The 22,767-nt window shown below is 35.4% G+C and overlaps 1 protein-coding gene across 1 annotated transcript in view; it reads left to right on the forward strand.

The window, feature by feature from the left end:
* Positions 1–1,878: 1,878 nt before the first annotated feature.
* LOC145693506 (protein takeout-like) overlaps positions 1,879–22,767 on the forward strand; it is a 43,992-nt gene continuing 23,103 nt past the window's right edge. The window contains exons 1-4 of the mRNA XM_081769573.1: positions 1,879–2,438; positions 17,364–17,456; positions 18,710–18,857; positions 21,941–22,074. Coding sequence (XP_081625699.1) covers positions 2,345–2,438; positions 17,364–17,456; positions 18,710–18,857; positions 21,941–22,074 — 469 coding nt within the window. The 5' untranslated portion in view covers positions 1,879–2,344. The remainder of the gene's footprint in view (positions 2,439–17,363; positions 17,457–18,709; positions 18,858–21,940; positions 22,075–22,767) is intronic.

The following is a 22,767-nucleotide window of genomic DNA, read 5'->3' on the forward strand; positions in this document are numbered from 1 at the left end:
ATGAAGCTCTCAGAGACCAGGCGTCCTAGAGTATGGTAAGGATAAAGAAGCTCTCAGAGACCGGGCGTCCTATAGATTGGTAATGATAAAGGAGCTCTCAGAGACCAGGCGTCCTAAAGAGTGATAAGGATAAAGGAGCTCTGAGAGACTAGGCGTCCCAAAGAGTGGTAAGGATAAAGGAGCTCTCAGAGACTAGGCGTCCTAAAGAGTGGTGAGGATAAAGGAGTTCTCAGAGACCAGTTGTCCTAGAGAGTGGTAAGGATAATGGAGCTCTTAGAGACTAGACGTCCTAGAGAGTGGTAAGGATAAAGGAGCTCTCAGAGACCAAGCGTCCTATAGAGTGGTAAGGATAATGGAGCTCTCAGAGACCAGTCGTCCTAGAGAATGGTAAGAATAAAGAAGCTCTCAGAGACCGGGTGTCCTAAAGAGTGGTAAGGATAATGGAGCTCTCAGAGACTAGGCGTCCTAGAGAGTGGTAAGGATAAAGAAGCTCTCAGAGAGCGGGCGTCCTATAGAGTGGTAAGGATAATGGAGCTCTCAGAGACCAGTTGTCCTAGAGAGTGGTAATGATAAAGAAGTTCTAAGAAACCGGGCGTCCTATAGAGTGGTAATGATAAAGGAGCTCTCATAGACCAGGCGTCCTAGAGAGTGTTAAGGATAAAGAAGCTCTCAGAGACCAGGCGCCGTAGAGATTGGCGGTGATGATCAATCGGTGGCGATTCATGCTGTCTGCGGTGTTCTGGTTCCTTTTATCCAGAAATGTTGCTAACTTCATCAATCTTCGTTGTTTGATAATCGTTGGCGATGTCTTCTTTGTGATTGTCGTCTGAAGTTGTTTACAGAAAGTATGTGGTGTTGGGAGCACGTGTAGAACCTTGCAATATAGTATACAGGGTGGCCCAAAAGTAGGTATACAATACGTACTGATCCGCTCATTACATTTTATATCGTTTCTTATTTTATCCATCAGGTAGACTCAGTTTCTCTATTATTTGTTCTCAGTATGGTTTTATTTAGATCTTAAGCTCGGAGGAGCCGAAGCAAATAAATCCATAAACTAGAATGTTATACTTGATCAGTGCAGGGGTGTATACCTACTTTTGGGCTACCCTGTGTATCTGCTTAGTTGTACAGGCATTATCTTTTCAGAAGCGTCTGTGTTTCGATCGAATGTATTATATAAAACATCGAATTCGTGAGATCTCGTTCGAGGTTCTTTCGTGCATTTTAACTAATTTCAAGACACCGGTTCTTTCATCATTGGTTTGAACTTCTCATCGTGACATTATCCTACAAAGAATAAACTTGCGAGGTGGAACTTAAGCTTATATTGTATTGATTTGAAGCAAAAGTTCCTCCCATTTTATGACAAAAATTCAAGAAACAATTGTTTTTTTAAACATAAGATTTTATCAATAAAGTATGTTTCGTTCTATTCGACGATCTTTCTCCAGCTCTTCGGTAGCCACATAATCCCAGGTTCACAGAAGTTCTGAGGTTCCTGGCTAAAGAATTGATCATTAGCCAGATGACTGTTAAAGATTTCACTTCATATTTTTTAAACTCCTGTAAGGTATTTACTAACCTTGACATTGGTTTGCACAAAATCCTTTATGTTAAACTCTGTAAAGCCCATTCACGAAAAGAAAAAGAAAAAGTAATTTCCATAAGCGTGATGTTCCCATGTGTGAATGGTTAGTTTATACATTACATAGGCCTGAAGCAAAACCACCACATCCTTTCCATACATTATAATTTTTTAACACACGTTGTACTACGATTGCGCATAGGCGATGTTGTACGATTTCTTCCGGCACTGACAGTGAGTTTCATGGTCAACATGGGCTACATTTTTCGCTGTCTTCTCCCAGCCGAAAGGATTTAAAAGAAAAAGAAAAAGGAGTAGACTTATAAGCTTCTTCTTCTTATCTTTTTTTCCCGTTCCGCTTCTCTCCACAACGTTCCACAAGGTATCCTCAAGAACAAGCGTACTGTATACACGTGACCAGCACTATCTTGCTGTTTAACCATCAATACTTGCGATTTCATTAGACGTAACGTATACAGTGTCAAAGGCCAAGACTACAACAATTGTTTAATAGTCAATTTTTTTTATTATTATTATTTTCAATTCTTCCAACTTTTTCACAGCTCCTTATAGTTTTACGTCAGTAGGATCTTTCTTTTTTCACCGCTGTTTTTCAGGGTCGTGAATCTCACATGTATTAAAAGGTGAGAATTGACATTTCAGACCTTCAGAAAAACACAATCTTCACGTGTCTTTATAGTGCGAAGATACAATATCTATTGTGTGTTGGTTCGTACACGTTAGCCATTAACAAAAATGGAGAGTTTTGGTGTGATTCTGGTGTTTGTGATAATGTGTACAGTTTCTCCTTCACTTTTACAACAAACAGAAGAATACACTAAATTATTACGTAAGTATATTTTAAAATATTTCTATAATAGCAAACTATATCACTAATTTTTAATCAGGTGTTATTTTAGAGAAAAAAATTTAAGGACGAAAATACAATTTATATTTTCAAATTAATAATCTGTTATCTCTTTAAAAGGAGTTAATAATAGCATTCAAAACTCGTTGATTAGCTGCTGATTAGTTTGTGGTGAATGTGATTCGCAATTAGATTCTTTGGTCGTTGATGATATACCTTGAAACATGAATAGTTCCTAAAGTTGATGACTAAAGTAGTATCAGTTTCGAGGGAACGTAGAGCACACATTAATTTAATATGTAACTTGACTAGTAGAACATTTTTTGGGCTGAAAACAAAGCATAGGTCTTGAAGATAGAATCACAGGTAGTAGGCAATGTATCAATAAGCTATTCGTTAAGGAACCACGACTGTTTATGGGATCCATTTGTTTGATTTTGCGTTGATCAATGGTTAAAAAGTTGAAGAAAATAAGAATAAATGCTTACACTGTTATGGAAAGTTATTCAAAAGTGTAGTCTATCTTTGGTGCTGCTTTACCTGGGTTTGATGCTGGTGCTTGGTTTGGGTTCAAGTTTACAAGTTTACCGTTGTATTGTGAAGCAATTATAGAGCTCAATGTAACCAGCAAGTGGTTCTGAAAGGGTGGAAGGGTATGACCTCCAGGGACCGGGATCCTTCAAACTAAAGGAAACTATTTAAAAATCATAATATGAAAATATGAATAAGTCACCGTATATTTACACATTACATACATACATACTGCATGTATATATTATTATTATTATTATTATTATTAATAATAATAATAATAATAATAATAATAATAATAATAATAATAATACGTTATATATTTAAGCATAGGTTTTGGAGTTAGAATCATAGGTAGTAGGCAATGTACCAATAAGCTATTCGTAAAAGAACAAAAACTGTTTATGGGATTCATTTGTTTGATTTAGCGTTGATCAATGGTTAAAAAGTTGAAGAAAATAAGAATAAATACTTACACTGTTGTGGAAAGTATAGTAATGAATACGCGGCTCTGTACATTCAGTATAGTGTATATTAAACATATAACAAACGGATAAGGTGTCAGAAAATCGTTTGAGAGGGTCCGGGCTCCCATTCTCCTGTGCAATACTAGTGACAGCTACCTGAATTTACAAATTAGGAATTCTGGTTCGGAAAGCCAACTGTAAATCTTTATCACAAATTTATTTCGGGAGGGGTTTGAGCCCGATAACCACCCCCTAAATACGCCACTGTACATGAGTCAACCGTTCTCATATTATCTAACAAAGCAACGAAACAAATTTTGAGTGAAGGTAATTTTAGTATCTATCAATATCAATATTTGAGACGAGACCGAGACTTTCGAGACTGACCTAAGTCTCGTCTCGATTTATAGAGGTCTGTCTCGGTCTCGGCCTCGTCTCAGTATTTAAAAGTCCATCTCGGTCTCGATACCATCCCTAATAGGCCCAAGCCTGGCCCGAGCTCGTGTGATAAACAAGTGAACCAGAAATAAGCTCGCAATAATAATAATCAACGCAAAATTGTATTTTTGTGTACAGCAATTAGAGGTTTAATTTTGCATTTGTGCTTTAAAAGTTCTCCAGAAAGAACGGTGCAATAAATATCGTTGTACACTATTTTTACAAAGTTGGGACCGAAAATGTCCGAGAAATATGGTTGCATATTTCAAAATTTACTGCTCGTGCAGCCTGGTCTGGGCCCGAAATGATATATGCTTTGTAGGCCCGAGTACGGCCTGCGGGTCGGGTCGGACTTGAGCCCGTGGGCTCGACCCGAGTCCGTGCAGACCTCTATAGGGCGTTCACCTCTGGTACTTGGGGTCCTTGGTTCGATACTAGCTCGCGCCAAGTGATCTTTGTAGTGGACAAACACCGTGGACGTTTGTTTTTTTCGGATGAAAGGGTTGAAATTAGTGGAAAGGTTCTCCCGTTTCATCCTACTTTCTTCATTTCACCGTTTCAACCATATCTCATCATCACCGTCTCCTTTAGCCTAGCCGGCATAACTGTATTACATAAAACGTTAAAAAAATGTATATTCTGCTCTATATTGGAGGAAGGAGATCGTCCTTTTTCGAGACAAGTTAATCAACTGACGACTGTTGTGGAAAAGGTGTAATGAGATTGCATATAACCATCTCAGTGTTTGAGTTTGTTACATTGAAATGTCTGTGCTAGCCTCCTTGAATCGCAGTAATTGATCGTTGTTTTTCCAAATAGACTCCGACAAATGGCACTCTCTGTTCAATGTTAGATCTCTCCATTTCTGCAATCTCTTCTAATCCAAAACGATATAATTATGATTTGTACTAAGTTTTGCTGCTCTAATTATTGCTGCCTATCGCTTATAAATTTATTAGTGTAGCCTTCATTATGAATTTTATTTTAATAAGCAGATTTCTTTTCTTTGTATTTGCATTTCATACATAAAATGAAATAAAATCTTACGTCCCACGTTTATGCCAGCTAGGCTAAAGAGACCGTGATGAGAAATGAAGGAAATGTTGGAATGAAGAAAGTGGGAGGAAACGGGTGGAACCCCAAGAAAATCCACACACACGGTGTTTGTCCACAACAAAGCTCACTTGCCGCGATCGAACCAAGGACCCCATGCACCAGAGGCGAACGCTCTACCACTGAGCCACCGCGGGCTTTTTGCATTTCTATATGCAGTATCTCATCAGGTTCATTCCTCTTTTATTTCAATTGTTTTGCGTAGAATGAACTTTCATATCAATAAAACCCAACGAGTATTTGCTATTTTGCTAGGCTATTGCAAATTAATCTTCAATACAAAAGAATAGTATTCAATGATCTTATATGAATTTGGTAATCCTCAAGATATCTGAATGAAATGGCACGCAGTTTCAATGTTTTTGGCTCTGGTCGTGATCCTCAGTGACGGCCTATATTTTTAAGAGATGAACCAATACCGAGTACTCTATAAATTTACTTTATCATTGAAATTCCTTGGCAAATAGCTTTTATTCAGGCTCCAAGTATTTTATTCAGACTAATGTTTACATCTAATTCTCTAAATATTTTAAAACGTAATTCATACACATCGTATATTGTTAAGAAATTTTAAACATGGTATTGCAAAACTTTTGAAGGTTATATAGCATTACAGGAAGTTATACAACTTATACTAATGTCCCTTTGTCTTCATTTTATATTTTTTTTCACAAATTACAATAGAGTGTACTATAATTACTAAAGGAAAAGAACGATTTTCTTATTAAATTTTTTACACTAGTAAATTAATATTGCGTTATGAAAGAGTTGAAACATTACATACAAAATAAAAAGACATTTAGCCTATTACAATATATGAAGTTTGAGTTCGGGAGTTAGTAAAAGAAAAAATGTTATGTACTTGTTACTGAAGGAAATATATTTCCAGCAAGGTAAAGGAAAATTTATTAAATCTTTCATCCAGAATAAAATTGATTACATTATATGATGCATTATTCAGATATTTTTGTACATAATTTACGGTGGTTAGGACAAAAGTTCAACTTATTTTGAGTAATGCTCACTTAATAAACTTACTAAATCATTAGTAATCATTACAGTATAACAGTATGGAATATCGTTAAAGTATTTTATCAATTTCACTATGATTCGTGAATGGTAGCAAGTGGAATTTTACACCATTCCTCGTGCAGGGCATCGACCAGTTCTGTGAGAGAGGATAGAGGTGGAAATCGTCGCCGGAGTCGTGTTTCCAAGACGGACCACAGATGTTCAATTATGTTGTGGTCTGGGGATTAGGTGGGCCAGGGGAGGTGTTGAACTTCATCCCGATGTTCCTCAAACCACGCTGGAACAACGCCAGCTGTGTGAATGGGTGCATTATTATCCTGGAAGATGGCGTCATTGTCCGGGAACAACATCCGGACCATAGGATGCAAGTGGTCTCCTAAAATTGCGACATAATCGTTGGCAGTGATTCGTCCGCTAAGTGTGACCACAGGACCCAATGAAAACCATGATATGGCGGCCCACAGCATCACCGAGCCGCCGCCAAGTTTCACAGTTGGGCGGAAACACTGCAGATCATAAGCTTCTTTGGGCGTTCTCCACACATAAACACGGCCCGTGGTTGGGAATAGGGTGAAGGATGACTCATCCGACAATATCACACATTTCCAGTCCTCAACGGTCCAAGTTGCATGGTCGTGGCACCATTTGCGGCATGCGAAAGCATTATGGTCCCTGATGAGCGGTTTGACCCGTGCAACACGACCCCGTAAGTTCATGTCATGTAATTCGTGGCGGACTGTGATTGTCGAAACAGGGTGGGGGAGGTGCTGATTGAGTTCCACGGTCACTTGCTCCGCATTGGCACGACGATTCTGCGTGACAATGCGCTTTAATACCCGGCGTGACCTGTCACTCATAATTTTCTTCCGCCCACTGTTCCGCTTCCCCGATGTGGTTTTCCCGTCTGTTGTGTAGGCCGTCATCACCTTCGACACTGTCCCACGCGACACACCTAACACAGTAGCCACTGCCGTCACACTCACTCCACATAACCGCACACCAACAATTTGCCCCCTTTGAAAATCTGAGAGGTCTCCCATTTTACACTACCTCCCTATGCTGCAACCACTGGACACTGCTGTTCCACTGAGCCTGACGTAGTATGAAGACCGACCTAACACATCACCCAGCGGTCCGGCGCTGCGGGCGCCACGACACCACTGCCAACTCACACATCTGACGTGTTGCCAACTATAGGTGTTTCCATTTTTCTGATCACCATCTGTAGATATACTCGAATTTAAAGGTGGGTCGGGAGTAGGCAAATAATAAGCTTTGATAGCAGTGAACACGGAATGCGTCGTCAAGTAGTTGAAAGTGTTAGGAACTGCCAACTTCGAGGTTTCTGATTTCCGGAATAACGAGTATTGCGATGTGTTTTCTCAAGTCTTGGACGACCCTACCTCAAATACTATGCGCTTTTCTCTACATTTCCATACGAACTCTTATTTTTATTTTATTTTATTTTTTTACTCTGATTTGAGGTATCATTTCTTAAAGTTTGTCGGAATAGCCCATTAATACCCCGTATTTAGTTAGTAGAGTATATATTTTCATGAAAGGAAATGTAGACAAGTTTCTAATAAACAGATAATAGAGTAATATATTGCCATTCAAGATATACTATGAACAAAGGAAAAAAGAAAAGGTCACAAATGTTTAGTGAAGCTTTCTGAAAATAATCTAGAATATATACTATTTTATTCAGTGTTTTATTTTGGAACTTTGGATATTTACTGTACATGAAAATCCGAATCCCTAATAGTACTTATTTACATTACAATTATTAAAAATAAATTCTATCGTTTTGTGTGTATGCTTTTATGTTTCTTCTGTTCAGACGAAGGAATAGCTCATAGAATTTCAGCGTACATGATCCCAGTCTCAATTCATAGTAGTGATTAGTTTTTCATTCTTTACTCTGTACCATGAGGTAAACGAGAACCTTCTTAATTTGAAAGTTTTGAAATGAAATTACAAATTATAATATCAGAAGCTAAAGCTTTAACCACCAATTACCCAATTGAAATTAAAGCCTTTCGTCCGGCTCAACTTTGAAATTGACTATACTATTTTTAGAGGTCTTTCAACCATTTAAGAAAAACGAAACTTAAATTTTATGCTGGATTTTTACCTCTCTAATCGGGTCTGGTGACATACTTCTCTTCTTGTGTCTAAACTTAGAAATACAAGTAGTTTCTTTTGTTCTTATATTTCTATGGTTTGATTGCAATATTGTGAGAAATTGTTTTGTTTATTCTTACATTTTCGTGGTTTAGTTGAAATACTGTGGGAAATTGTTTCTTTTATTCTTACATTTCTGTTTTGATTAAGATATTGTGAGAATTTCCGTGTTTTGCTCTTATATCTATGTTTTGATCAAGATATTGCGAGAAATTGCTTCTTTTATTCTAATATGTCTATAGTTTGAATGAGATATTGTGAGCAATTGTTTATTTTGTTTTTGTATACTTTTGTTTCGATTGAAACATTCTAAGAATTTGTTTATTTTATTCTGATATGTCTATAGTTTGACTGAGATATTGTGAGAAATCACTTATTTTGTTGTTATATATTTTTGTTTCGATTGAAATATTGTGAAAAATTGTTCCTTTATTCTGATATATCTATAGTTTGACTGAGATATTGTGAGAAATTATTTCTATTATTCTGATATGTTTATAGTTTGATTGGCATATTGTGAGAAATTGTTTCTTTTATTCTGATATGTCTTTAGTTTGATTCAGATATTATGAGAAATCGTTTCTTTTATTCTGATATGTCTATAGTTTGAATGAGATATTGTGAGAAATTATTTCTTTTGTTTGTATATATTTTTGTTTCGATTGAAATATTGTGAGAAATTGTTTCTTTTATTCTGATATGTCTATAGCTTGACTGAGATATTGTGAGAAATTATTTCTTTTATTCAGATATGTTTATAGTTTGATTGGCATATTGTGAGAAATTGTTTCTTTTATTCTATGTCTTTAGTTTGATTCAGATATGATGAGAAATCGTTTCTTTTATGCTAATATCTCTATAGTTTAATTCAGATATTGTGAGAAAATGTTTCTTTTGTTCTTATATTTCGATGTCTCATTGAGGTATTGTCTTTAAAACATTTTTAAAATTTTTTTTATGGTAAAACTAAAATTATATGGGTCTTACACAAGTAGATCTAAATTCTCATCTCATTAATACAAAAAAGTTAAGTTGTTCGAAACAACAAAGACGTGAAACAAAGACTCCTTAACTTAAGAGAAAGAAGACCGGTTGATCGGCTTGTGTTATGTGGACGGCCTTGATGTCACAAAATGAAGCTGCATTCCCAACCTACCACGAATATTTTTAATCGTATTTCTCGCAGTAATTTTTTGTAAAACAAATGCTTGTATCAGAAGTTAAACGAAAATGACTACCCCGAGTTACTAAAACAATGAACTCGGTTTCAGTTATACTACTTTTTATGTGAAGATATCTAATTTCTTGAAAGAAAATTAATCAAAGTTTGAAGTTTGTCCTTACAAAATGCATATAATATTTATAATTATTTTAATCCATATTGGCTACTAGCCACTAGCGCATATAGCTCTCAATTTGTCAGAAGTGGCCTTCCAACCATGGAAGAATACTAAATATAATAATAATGATGCTAATGACTATAATCTTAATCGAATACCCTAAATACATAATTATTTTTACATGTGTTACATATATTATTAGACTTCCAAATTATGCTATGCATACGTATGATAGAATGGCTATGTCCGTTCGTCTCGTCTGTCCGTCGACAAATATCAGAGCAAACACGGCAAAAAATAGCGAGAAGAGGCTTTTCTACAATGAGTTCAGCGTCGCAAGAATAAACTCCACTTCATCCACTTATATTCAAACTGGAACTGGTACAAATAAACCATTTCCGGTTGAATGTTGATCAACATAGAACAAAAGCAGCAATAAATAAAAAGTAATTTTCAAAAATCCATTCAGCGTCCTAAGAGTAGCTTCCTAACCAGCCGTTTTTCCTTGTGCTAACACCGGTAGTGCTAAAAATTTACTATTACTTGTATTTCAATATTCATATCCAAAGAGATAACGACCTATGTCTTCTTTGGAATCTATTCAGCGTCCTAAGAATAAGTTTTATCTTCTCTTTTAACCATGTATTCGAACCGAAAGCGGTAAAAATCATTTCCTAATAGATTTTTCATTGTCATAGAACAAACACAGCAAGAGATAGCAAGAGGTGGTTTTTTGGAATAAATTAAGTGTTCCAAGCGCAAACTCAATCTCCACTCCTATCCTTCTATTAAAACCGGAAGTGTTAGAAATTTACTACTACTTCCGGTTTCAAGCTAAACCGGTCTTTCGTCATTGATTTAAGCTTCCCAATAATACGTTTCGTTTCTACTTCTATCAAACCAGAAGTGTTGGAAATCCTCGATTCACAGTTTCAACACTGGTTGCCGTGGTATAAATGACGTGCTATATAGACATTGAACAACAGTTATTTTGATATGTAATCAGTACCGTAAAATATTTTACACTTCTGGGTTTATTTCTCTCTTGCAACGGAAGTGGTAGAATCAACTTCTAGTTCCTGATTCAATGTTAATCTCCATAGAGCAGAAACGGCGAAAGGTAGGGAGTAGTGGCTTTATGACAATGGACTCAGCGTTTGAGGAACAAGGTTCAATCTTTGACCGTATCCATGATTTGTAGAATGTATAGATGTACTACGTCCGGTTTTACTTGGCGAGGGGTACATTCTCAACCAAAACACTGGCCTGGCAAGTGGCATTATGATTTGAGTTGCAAGTGAGTCTCGTTTCCGTTTGTAGCATTGAGTGATGTTCTTACTACGCAATAATGGAAGATTGTCAGTCATTATTACATCACTGAGGTGTTGGAGCTTATCATATTGTTTTCCTGCATCTGCTGAATGGGTCGATTTTTCAATAGGACAATGGGCAGCCGCGCTTGAAATTGCTTAGATTTCTGTACGTTCAACTGATCTTTTGGCTACTCAGCATGGGGTATGACCCCACAGTGGTTTGCTTACCAGTGCAACATATCAAAACCTAACGACTTGGAATATAGAGGACTTTCAATGTCTTTTAATTTGTGTGCTGTGCTTTAATGGGTATTGAGGTTGATATGGTCCCAACGTGATATTAATATCTGGATATTTGATATGTTTTTATGTGCTACGGGTGGCCACGTGTAGCGCAGTCGCTAACACTCTCGGATTTGGTGCGAGCGGACAAGGGTTCGATTTTCAGTGGGTACGCGGTTCAAAAAGTGTAAAATGCTTTTTCAGGCCATTCATTCTGGTGGGGTTTCCTCATTCACACCAGGCAGATATAAAAATCGCACTTCACATAATGGTTCCAGGTCGCTTCCTTTTTTCCTCTCCAATTTCCCGGCCAGTGTGACCCCTCATACGTGACGGGCTAACATGGCCATATTTGCCAAAAGCCAAGAAATCTAATTCTAATACTAATCGATTTGGCAATTTTAATCGTCAGCAGTGTACTTAACAAAATCTTAATTTCAATAATAACATACTAGATAACGATTATGTTACAATCTTTGCATACCATTTATAAGGACGATTTATCGTAGTCTACTGTAATTTCTGAGACATACGTATTGTTCTACTAGACTAAGAGTAATGATTCCTAGCGACAATGCACAAAAAATGTATCTAATCCCTGGAATGCTATTACGTGTAATGCATTTCACATTATGTTACTACAATAATCCGGACTTCTGTCCTCATTTTTACGTTATTGAAATACCTTTTTGCTCTACTTTTAAGTGTAGTACTGGCCAGGACCAGAGCTGGATTTAGGTTTGGTGGGGCCCTAAGCTATTGATAGCAATGGGACCCTTTATGTGTCCAGTTCAACGTAGGCACCACACCATATATAAAGAAATGAAGAAGCTAATGATGTTTTAGGAATCAGGCTAACAGAAGTATCCCCACAGGGCCCAACACAACACGAAGCACTGTTGCTATAGGCTATGTAGATTTTATTTTATTTATTGTTTTTCTTATATTTTGGAAATGTACATCAAGTTTTTCTTGAATTTTTGAGACCCTCAAGAGAGTGGGGCCCTGAGCTATAATTTGCTTAGCTTATACGTAAATCCAGCACTGGTCATGACCGTTGTGAGACAAAGTGAAGCCCGAATCAACGACGACGACAAACAAAATTCTTCTACCCTCGTACATAGTTCCAAAAACTATCGACCATGTCTTTATTCATCGATAGGCAGCAATACCAGTGTCGCAATGTACATAATATAGAAATTGAAGTTTGAATACTTGCATTTCCCCTCATTTCCTATTCTTCACTCAAAACTTCAATAAGATGATCAAATATTTGAAAATAGAAAATATTTAAATTTTAGATTTGTTTAACAAAAAGCTATTTACTTTCATTTTAGTGTCATGTTCTTCGGACGGATTACAATTTTGCACTCTGAGTATCATACTAACTTGCTAACCGTAACTGCACTGCCGGTAGTCTATCAAGGAAAGATGATATCAAAAAATTATTCCCAATGCAATCAGTAGGTATCCCATATTAGATTCAATTGAACGAATCACCCTCTCTCAACGAACACGATTCCTAAGTTTTCGTGTTGATCAAAACAGATGGTGATCCATTAAATATTTATTGAGATTTTGTGTCTCCTGGAAGGACACACAAACAGAATTAATACACTGAGTGTTCACTGAACAGCGACCATCTACCTAATACCTTGTTAGTTCGCGGCTCAGAGGACGGTCTGGACACGGCGTGACATGAATTCTGGTAGATACTATGTTTCCACGGAGATCTGACACCATCTATTCCTGATGGCATCCCACAATGGGTCCACAGATGGTAAGCCAAGCAAGTAGAGGCCTGTCTTGGTGGCACCGTGCATTCTTAACCTGGAAAATGCCGTCTTCGTGTGTGTACAATATGGCGTTGTAAAGTGTACGTGATTCTTTAACACCTGTAAGTACATAATGGATGTCTCGCTGTGGTTCATACACACCAATAGTTTCAGTCTTTGCCAACAGAATCATCCCCAAACCATACATAGGAACGGGCGCATCCGACAAATATTGCTGTCTGGGTTATTGATGCACCTTTGTTCAGGTGCCCACAATCATGCCCTATTAAAATGCCCATAAATCCTCTCCATCTCCCATTATAAGTGTGTTGTTTGCCAACATGTAGCCTCGAGTGTGTTCTTTCTCTACAATACTACCAGCCGGGGTGATCATACAATCAGTTCGGCTGCTGGCCACACTTCCTTGTGTAGAGGTGTGGTTGCAATTCAGTGAGCACTCGCAGTAAGTGTATATAAAGTGGTTTTGGTAAACAAACTCCTTAATAAAACTATTCGTGAACATTATAAAATATAGTGTACTTATAAAAAGCGTTAAGGGTCTAGAGCAGCACCTTCCAGAAATAGGTGAAATATGTGGAACCAACAGTTTTACGCCTCCTTTAAGTTCCCAGCAGACTGAAGTCCAACATTCTACATTTCTTTACTGCAACCTTGCATACATGATTATTATCATCTTTAATCTGCATGGGCATAATTATATATTATATATTCTTACAGTGTTCCACAAGTATCATTTAATTAAGTTGCCGTGATCTGGTTTATTCTTCTTTTCCATTCGCAGATGAAGTGTAAAGCAGGAGACTACATTTATTTTAAAGAAATAAATTCAATTTAGTTTTCAAACAAAAGAAAGGCTTTTAAGTTTACATTAGTAAAAGGTCAATCCATGAAGATCCTACCATGAGTCATTGTTCCGATCACTTGTCTACACCAAAACCAGTTTGTAGTTCTTCGACACGTGCGTGTGTTAAAATGAGGCGATATTACTACAATTCTGTCCTATTCTTTTTTTTTTTATTTCTTGCTTAATGGATAATAATGGACGACATGCACGCACAAAAATCTGATAATGATTTCCTCATATCCTGAGATAATAATTAAACACCGAGCTTATTGTATGATACGTAAGCGCTCTGACGTTAGTGTTAACTCCACGTGTAGTGAACAAGTAGGAAGGCCATCCGACCTAACTACGTACAAGCGTCATTCAAAACTGTACTTCAGATTGCCGTGATCCGGGTCATCGCTTGCTACCAACGTCAGACGAAATTGATTAATTCAGAAAATTACTGATTTATGTAAATTATTAAATAATGAGAAATAAACTTGATGCTTCCGTTTTCCTTGTGGAGGAATGAGGTTTGACCTTAGTTTCCTTCCTTTTTTTTTCCTTTTTCATTTAACATCTCTAACTTGCAATACATACTTTAACTAAACACTTCAATAATATCTGTTGAAACTGAACAATCAAATGTGTATACAATATCTGTGGTTTGGATTTAACAGGACCAACGTCAAAAATTACCATTTTGAGAAAAACGCATTTGAAGTTTTCTTACAATTGTTTGTTTGAACGTATTTCAAACATACTTGCAAATAGAAAATTCATTTTCATAAATATATCTCAGCTTATCTCCGAGATATCTCTTGACATTGGCACTTTTGATCTTGAAATTCTACTAATTTTTTTTAACAGATACAATGACATTGGCCCTTTATTGAAAGTTTAAACTTTGGAAAAAATGAAATGAAATCTTTGAGTTTTACGCCCCACGGTTATGCCAAAGGAGACAGTAATGATGAGTAATGAATGAAATGGTGGAATGAAGAAAGTGGAAGGAAACGGGAGAACCCCGAGAAAACCCCGCACACGGTGTTTGTCCATCACAAAGTTCACTTGGCCGGGCTGGGATCGAACCCGGGACCCCGAGCACCAGAGGTGAACACTCTACCACTGAGCCACCGCGGCCCCAGTTTAAACTTTGAGTTTCCTTACAAATTGTGCTTTGAGCAAAACACATTCCTCTATGATATGGAATTGCCATGAAACTTAGGTAGCTAATCTTCTCCTTGAAGTGAAACATTAAGAATATATGTAAAATTTTAATAGGTGTTTCCTTATTGCATTACAAATCCCGAAACAACGCTAGACACAAGTTAACGATAAATAGCCTATATCAAAATGTGGTTGAACTCAGAAAATGGCTAGAAATGACTAAAAGCAAAAAGCACATAGATAGAAAAGTTACTAGTGACTTTCTTGAAAATTTGTTGCTAGCCAGGTTCGCAAAATGGCCAGATCTAGCCACAAAGTGTTAACAAAATTACACTTTTAAGCATGATTGGTCACCATGAACCAGATTGTTGTCGCAAGTACACTCACGAACACAAAAACACAACATTATTACCTTATTTTCCTTTTGGTGTCACACAAAAGAAGTCACTTTTCAAGTCAAACAAATAAGCACAAAGCTTAAACATTGACCTCAACAGAATTTCCAAAACACTAGATTAGAAAAGGCCAATTCTCACTTTGGTCGCGTCAAAATATTAAAAATATTGGATCAAAAAGGTCAATGTTCATTTTGGCCCTAATACACATTATTTTTAGTAGATTGAACAAAGGCCAATGTATTCTTTGGCCCTTTTTAAATACAGAAATACTTCATCCTCAGCAAGGGACTATACCATTATTTGGAAAATTATTATAAAACTATTCCATGTTGATACTTGCCCTTCTTACACAAGAAAATGCACATTTAGATATATGCAAATTGCTGAAAATCTCAATTTCGCCAAAAAGTGATATCGGCCCTTATAGAACCAAGCCACAGATAAGGGAATAACTCGAATCCCCTTGCCACATTAATATATATTATTTTTTATATATTAATAAATCAAATGGACTTGATTTTTTGTGCACTGAGCGTTATATATAATTACAGTAATTACAATATGGCAGACACTGAAGGTCATAAAATTATATTAGAAAGCAAATTCGCATATTGAACCTAACCCAAGGGGCCACATTTTCTCATTGGCAGAGCGTTCACCTTTTGTGCATGGAGTCCCTGGTTCAATCCCAGCTCGAGCCACTTTGTGGTGGATAAATACCGTGTTCGTGGGTTTTCTCGGGGTTCTCCCGTTTCCTTCCACTTCTTCATTCCATCATTTAATTGATTTCTCATTATCACCGTCTCCTTTAGTCTAGCCGGCATAACCTTGGGACGTAGAATAAAACTTTGATTTCATTTTTGAACCTAATCCACTTTATACAATTTTGATAAGTTAGATGTTGATGGAATCGATACTGATTTCTCCTACATTTTGTCAGATAATGTTCAAAATGATGGATATTAATTACCGTATTGTTACAATACTAAAATCTATGTTTTAATGTAACATTTTGTACGAGGTATCAAATAAAATGGTTCGACGAGAAGATTCCAAAAATAAATACCTTTTTTGAGATTTTTTAATGTGTAACAGATGAAATAAGTGAATAATTCATTTAATCAAGAAACATTTTATGAAAATATTATATTAACGCTCCCCAGGAAATATTACGCTTCGACTTTACATTATCTGGTTTCTTAATTCGTTGTAATGGGTTCATTTATCTCCTACACAGAGAAAAATCCGTTCTCCGGACAGCAGTATATTGTACAAATATACGGTATCCTCTTGCTTACTATAGAAATCAGCACGGAGCATACGTTATCCGTATGCTACATAGGCACTGCCCTTAGATGTTACATCATGCCGTTGCAGGGTGTATGAAATCTAACAGTTTTCCGTATATCACATGCATATACGTATGTTACCTTCGTCAGCTATATGTTATATACGTCCATTTGCATGTGAGATGCTGACCGCCTACATTGTTTTATACAGAAAGTACGTATAGATGGAATACTTACACAGAAAGTATTATAAAACATGCGTTTTCAGTTATACGTCTGCTGTACGTTAAGTCCAAAAACTACAGGAATTACGCATGTAACCTATCTTTTTAAGTACGCCACCTACAATTTTTTTTCTCAGTGTAATTATGACAAAACCCGATAATATATTGAATTATGAAATATTATGATTAATAATTAAGATGTTATTATTATTAATATTTTATAGTTCAGACTTACTATATATACTTTAGACCTATATTCTCTCTATTCATGAAAGAGCTACACTTACAGCGACTTTTATCCCTTAATTTTCACAAAACGGACAAAGTATGAATTGTGCATGCTTATCAAATTAACAAACCTCACTCACTAGATTTTTGCATTTTGTTTACTCAGTATAGCAAGTTCATCATATATGTTACTACGTATTTTGTAAATATCATATTGGACTGAAAGTGTTCATGTAGTTTGGTATTTTTCTAAACATACTTTCTCTTATTTTTCAGCTCCGTATTTAATACCTTGCCATCGAAACACCACTCACCTCAACGACTGCATCCGAGAATCAGTAAACAGCGTAGTTCGTAACATAAAAGATGGTAGGTATTGATTTTAACACAGAGAATATACACACTAATAGTTTCTCTTCTTCCCGTTACTCATATCGCGAAATTTTTAATCGAAATTGACGTTAATATGCTAAATATAATTTGTTGATGTTAAATTCCAGCTTCAAAATGACAAGATATTAGCGAATATGTTATAGAAGATATAGTTTCTGAAGATATAGTTTTTTGTGCTAAAAAAAATAGAGAAACGTTCATTGTAAATCACAAAGAGGCACTGACAAAGCGTGATTGTTAGTGTGAAGCTATAGAATTTAGATTTTGATATCTACCTTTGTTGCGCACTTAGCACTATTAACTCTTAAACATGGATTTTTCTGTATATATATGGTACCTTCAAAATCATAGAAAGTCATGCCACCTATTTGGACAAACCTGTCTAGGCAAAATGTCAAAAAAAGTAATGTCTTTCCTATTTATTGAAATTCTTAGGAAAATATATCACTTGTCTGGGCAAAATTTCGACAAAGTATGGGGAATGTGTAGGCAAACATTATGAAACCAAGTAATATCTAACGTTCTTAGGGAAATTTATTTTTTAAAAAATGTAGGCAAAATTTAGGGAAGTAATAGTAACCATCTAAACACACGTTAAGGAAAAAAAAAAACTGTTTTGATAGTTCTAAGACGTAATGTGCTATACGTCTAGAAGAATCTTGAGAAAATTAGAGACTATCAGGGAGATGTTAAGGGAATATGATACTTTGCCTGTCTATCTTCAATTATAATAGAAAATGAAAAATGAAACGAAATAAAATATTTAAAAAATTAAAAATATAGACTTAAGTAACAAAATAAAAATGCACAAATAGAAAGTCATCTTTATACAACTGAACATTGGTTCTGTATCCCACCAACCAGATTGTTATTCTTGCTGGTTTAGTAGCTAGCTTGTGCGCCTCATACGCATGTGGTTAATGGTTCACGTCCCGTTTAGAGAGCATTAAAATTTACGGTGGTTATTGAATTCCATCTTAAACAAAAGAAGACAAAACAGTTTATACTTAATAATAACACGAATTCGCTTTTTTTCCAATTGATATTTAATTACTTACTTATTTAATTTCTTACTTTTTTTTTTTTTTACTTAGTTTCATTTATAAGAAATTTGTATGCAAGCACCTACTTGAATAAGCTTATTTATTGTTTCAAGCATTGAAACTATTGTATAAAGTTCCAACGTTTGGCGTAATATAGAAAATGCATTCTTCGAATTTCTTTTACAGGTGATGAGTTTCTTGGACTTCCGCCAATCGATCCATTGGCTGTACCCTTTCTGGAATTTGACCAGGGCACTGGTAACCTTAATATCGATGTCGTATTTAAAAATATTAAAATCAGAGGCTTAAGTAAGCTTGAAGCTTTAACAGTGAAGTAAGTACAATATGATAACCGTAAAGACTAAGTCATACGCAGTAGAATTAACGTAAAATAGTTTACGAAGTTTTCTATTTGAAATTAGTTAGGATGCTTTTTTAATGTACACGTAATACTAGACTGTGTCATAAACGTGTGTCTGTTTTGCAGTTGCTGTAAAGTATGAAAAAATATAAGAGCGCAATGTGTCTTGTAGGCAGGAATGCCCATTCCCATCACAGGCTTGACCGTGAACCGTAAAATTTACCATTGTCCCCAAATTTACCATACTTACTCTTAACATTTGCCATACTTACCTCTAAAATTTACTACTCTCCCTGAATTTACCGTACTTTTCCCTAAAATTTATCATTCTCCCCAAATTTACCATACTTACCCCTTAAACTTTACCATTCTCCCCAAATTTACCATACTTACCCCTAAAATTTACCATTGTTCCCAAATTTACCATACTTACTCCTAAAATTTACTATTCTCCCCAAATTTACCATACGTACCCCCAAACATTTACCATTCTTCCCCAAATTTTCCATATTTACGCCTAAAATTCAGAATTTTAACCCCAAATTTACTATTTTTACCCCTAAAATTTAACCATTCTCCCCCAAAATTCACTTTCTAACCCTCCAAACTAACCTTTCTCTCCCCAAATCTACTATTCTCGGGTTTGATTCTAGAGTATATTTTTTTAAGAGGATACGGTGGTTTAGTAGTAGAAAGCTTACTTCTAGTGTGTGTGGAGTCCCTGGTTCGAACCTCAGCTAAATAAGTTTGTAGTGGACAATAGTGTCAGAGGGTGCTCCCATTTTCTTCCACAATTTCATTGCACCAATTTAGTGCCTTAATCATATGTCTCCCTTAGCCTAACGGACGTAATAATGGGGCGTTAAACTGTAAGATTTCTTTCACCGTTTTTCAATGAAAAATTATGCTCTCCCCAAAACAGTAATACTATGGACGCAACTGGGCACGCGTGCTTGTGGAAATGAAGTTTTATTTTTTATCTTTGTCATGAGAAACTAGCCATTTCAGATATTCACATTCGCAATGAAACTGTGTTACCTTATTTTACGTGATAGGAAGATCTTTGAATTACTTTTTTTTCTTAACTTTTATATTTTAAATTTATACGTATATTTGCTTTTCTTTTCAAGGACGAGTATTATCAAGTTAAGATAAAATCCTCTCTTCGATACTCGAATTTTTATGTCTAGTGGAAGTAAATCTAATAAACAAGTGTTTATGATACGAATAGTGTTATATTTTTTAGACTCGTATAAGCCAACACAGAGTAACTTTGCTTTATACTTGTTATCTTATCACGAAAAAAAAGATTGTAACTAGAAAAAAAAGTTATACAATATAACTATCTGATAAAAACAAGGTGATATCATTGAATAATTATGCAAATATCGTTATGGAATAGGTTGTGGATTTTAACACTTTAAACATTAAAATAGTGAAAAGGATTGAAAATCTTATTTCTTGCATAATAAATTAAGATGAAATAAATTTATGTTCTTTTCGTTTTACGATTATACTAAAGGAAACGCTGATGAAATAATGAACGAGATAGTGGAATAAAGAAAGTGAGACAACCCCACAGAAAACCCGCAAACACGATGTTTGTCCACCACGAAGCCTACTAGGTGCAAGATAGGGCTGAACCAGGATCCTACGCACTCCAGGGAATTCGTGAGCATGTCTTTCTCAGTGATTAGGAACAGCTACATTGCCTACTGCTATGTATTAGGATCCCTTTTCAAATCATGGTGTAGAAACGGTACACTAAAGCTGACTCACACTTTCACTTTCCTGTTTCACTTCCATATACAGAATTGAGTTTCCAAGTGAAGAACTGCATTATTTCTGCTGTTTACCAAAACAATTCCAAGAGTTGTTGGCGATGTCAGATATGTTGAAAGTAATTCCAATGACGACTGATACATTGTGCTGAATAATTTAGTGTTAAGGGGGCAGACTACTAAACATTTTTCAAAAGCTTACAATTTTTCTTTTGCCCGTTTTTCGTGAGTGAAAACAGATAATGAAATGTAACTTACCACAAATAGTAGATAATGTTATTCTATATCCGAAAATAAGAATCGGAAGAATTTTCAGTCTTGCTATCCACAGTAATTACAGTGTGACCAGAATATGAATTACCCAAAAATCTAGGTTAAGGCAACGACTAGAAAAATGAACTCAACGGTAATTGATTACTTATCATACTGTCTTTGTTCCTAGTTAACTACTTTTTAAATAATATTTGTATTTATTTTCTAATAACTTACTTATTTTGTAACAACTTATGTAAGTTATTACAAAATAAATACAAATATTTAAAAAGTAGCTAAAAGGAACAAAGACAGTATGATAAGTCATCAATTACCGTTGAGTTCATTTTTCTAGTCGCTGCCTCAACCTAGATTTTTGGGTAATTCAAATTCTGGTCACACTTTAATTTCTATGGTTGGCAACACTGAAAAATTTTCCGATTCTTATTTTCGGGTATAGAATAACATTATCTACTATTGTGGAAAATTACACTCCATTATCTGTTTTTACATACGAAAAGCGGGCAAAAGAAAAATTGTAAGCTTTTGAAAAATATTTAGTAGTTTACCCCTCTTAAGCAGAATTGTCACTAGAAATAATTCAATATACTGTGTACCATATCCATAAATTTATTGACTCAGTAACTGTCCACTTATCACTAAATTCCTGAAACCAATCGCCGTAGGAACTTCAAATTTCACACACATATTTTCCTTCAATCACAGACTGATGATAATACGAAGCTTTGCAAGTAGAGCTCCTACGGGAGAAAACGGAGGACTTGCTCACGCTGCACGTGAACGCATTCTCTAACTGCAAATATGTAAAATATAGTCAATTCCTACTGTTTCTTTCCCCTTACATTTGTTAGGAGTTAGTTCATTTGGCTTTCTTTAAATGAATTTTAATGCCCCCTTCTATTGTTGTTATAAATTAATTAATCATTATTTATGTTATATTTCGATGTTCATATTTTAATAATAAGTTTATATTATAATTATGTATATATTTTTTGTTTTCAGAGCAAGTTTGGAAGACAACAAACTCGAAATAACCACAAAGCAACCTTACTTTATAATGGAAGGTTACTACTTAGCAGAAGGACAAGTTTTACAATTGCCTATTGCTGGAAATGGTGTATGTAACGTTAGTATGAGTAAGTGTGTATTTATCGTATGTTCTAATTATACTTTACATATGAACATTATATCATCAAATCAACTCAAATTCCTTGATAACCCGAACTTTTTCACATTGCTTTAAGCTCTCCATAACAACATTAAAATAACCTCTGTAAGTCGAATGTTTAAAAAATTACAACCTCGATAAGTCGAATTTTAAGAGTTTCATAATCATATTTAAGAACTCTATAAGTCGAATTCATCTTAATGTGACTTCGATAACTCGAAGCTATTTTATAGCTCTATGCTTTTACGTAATTCTCATTGTTGCTAGTTTTGTCATTATTTTGCTAATTTGTACTGTAATTGTGTTTCACTCATGTCTAGTATTTAATTTTTACTAGTCATCTTGTTTATTTTAAAGAACTTTCACAATTTCAAGTTATAGAGGTTGATTGAATAACATTTCGAGTTATTGAGGTTGACTGAATGACACTTCGAGTTATAGAAATTGATTGAATAACGCTTCGAGTTACAGAGGTTGTTGATTGGATAACACTTCGAGTTATAGAGGTTCTATAGTCACTTTTAATGAGGAGAGCGGAACCTCTGTATCTCGAAGTTTTTCTTGTGAACCAACTTGCTTACTCGAGAAACTCGATAACTGGAATTTTTATCTATTCTCTTCAGTTACGAGTTATCGAGGTCTCACTATTTTAATATAATTA

The sequence above is a fragment of the Thermobia domestica genome, chromosome 8 (genome assembly GCF_964235325.1).
Source record: "Thermobia domestica chromosome 8, izTheDome1.hap1.1, whole genome shotgun sequence".
NCBI lineage: Eukaryota > Metazoa > Arthropoda > Insecta > Zygentoma > Lepismatidae > Thermobia > Thermobia domestica.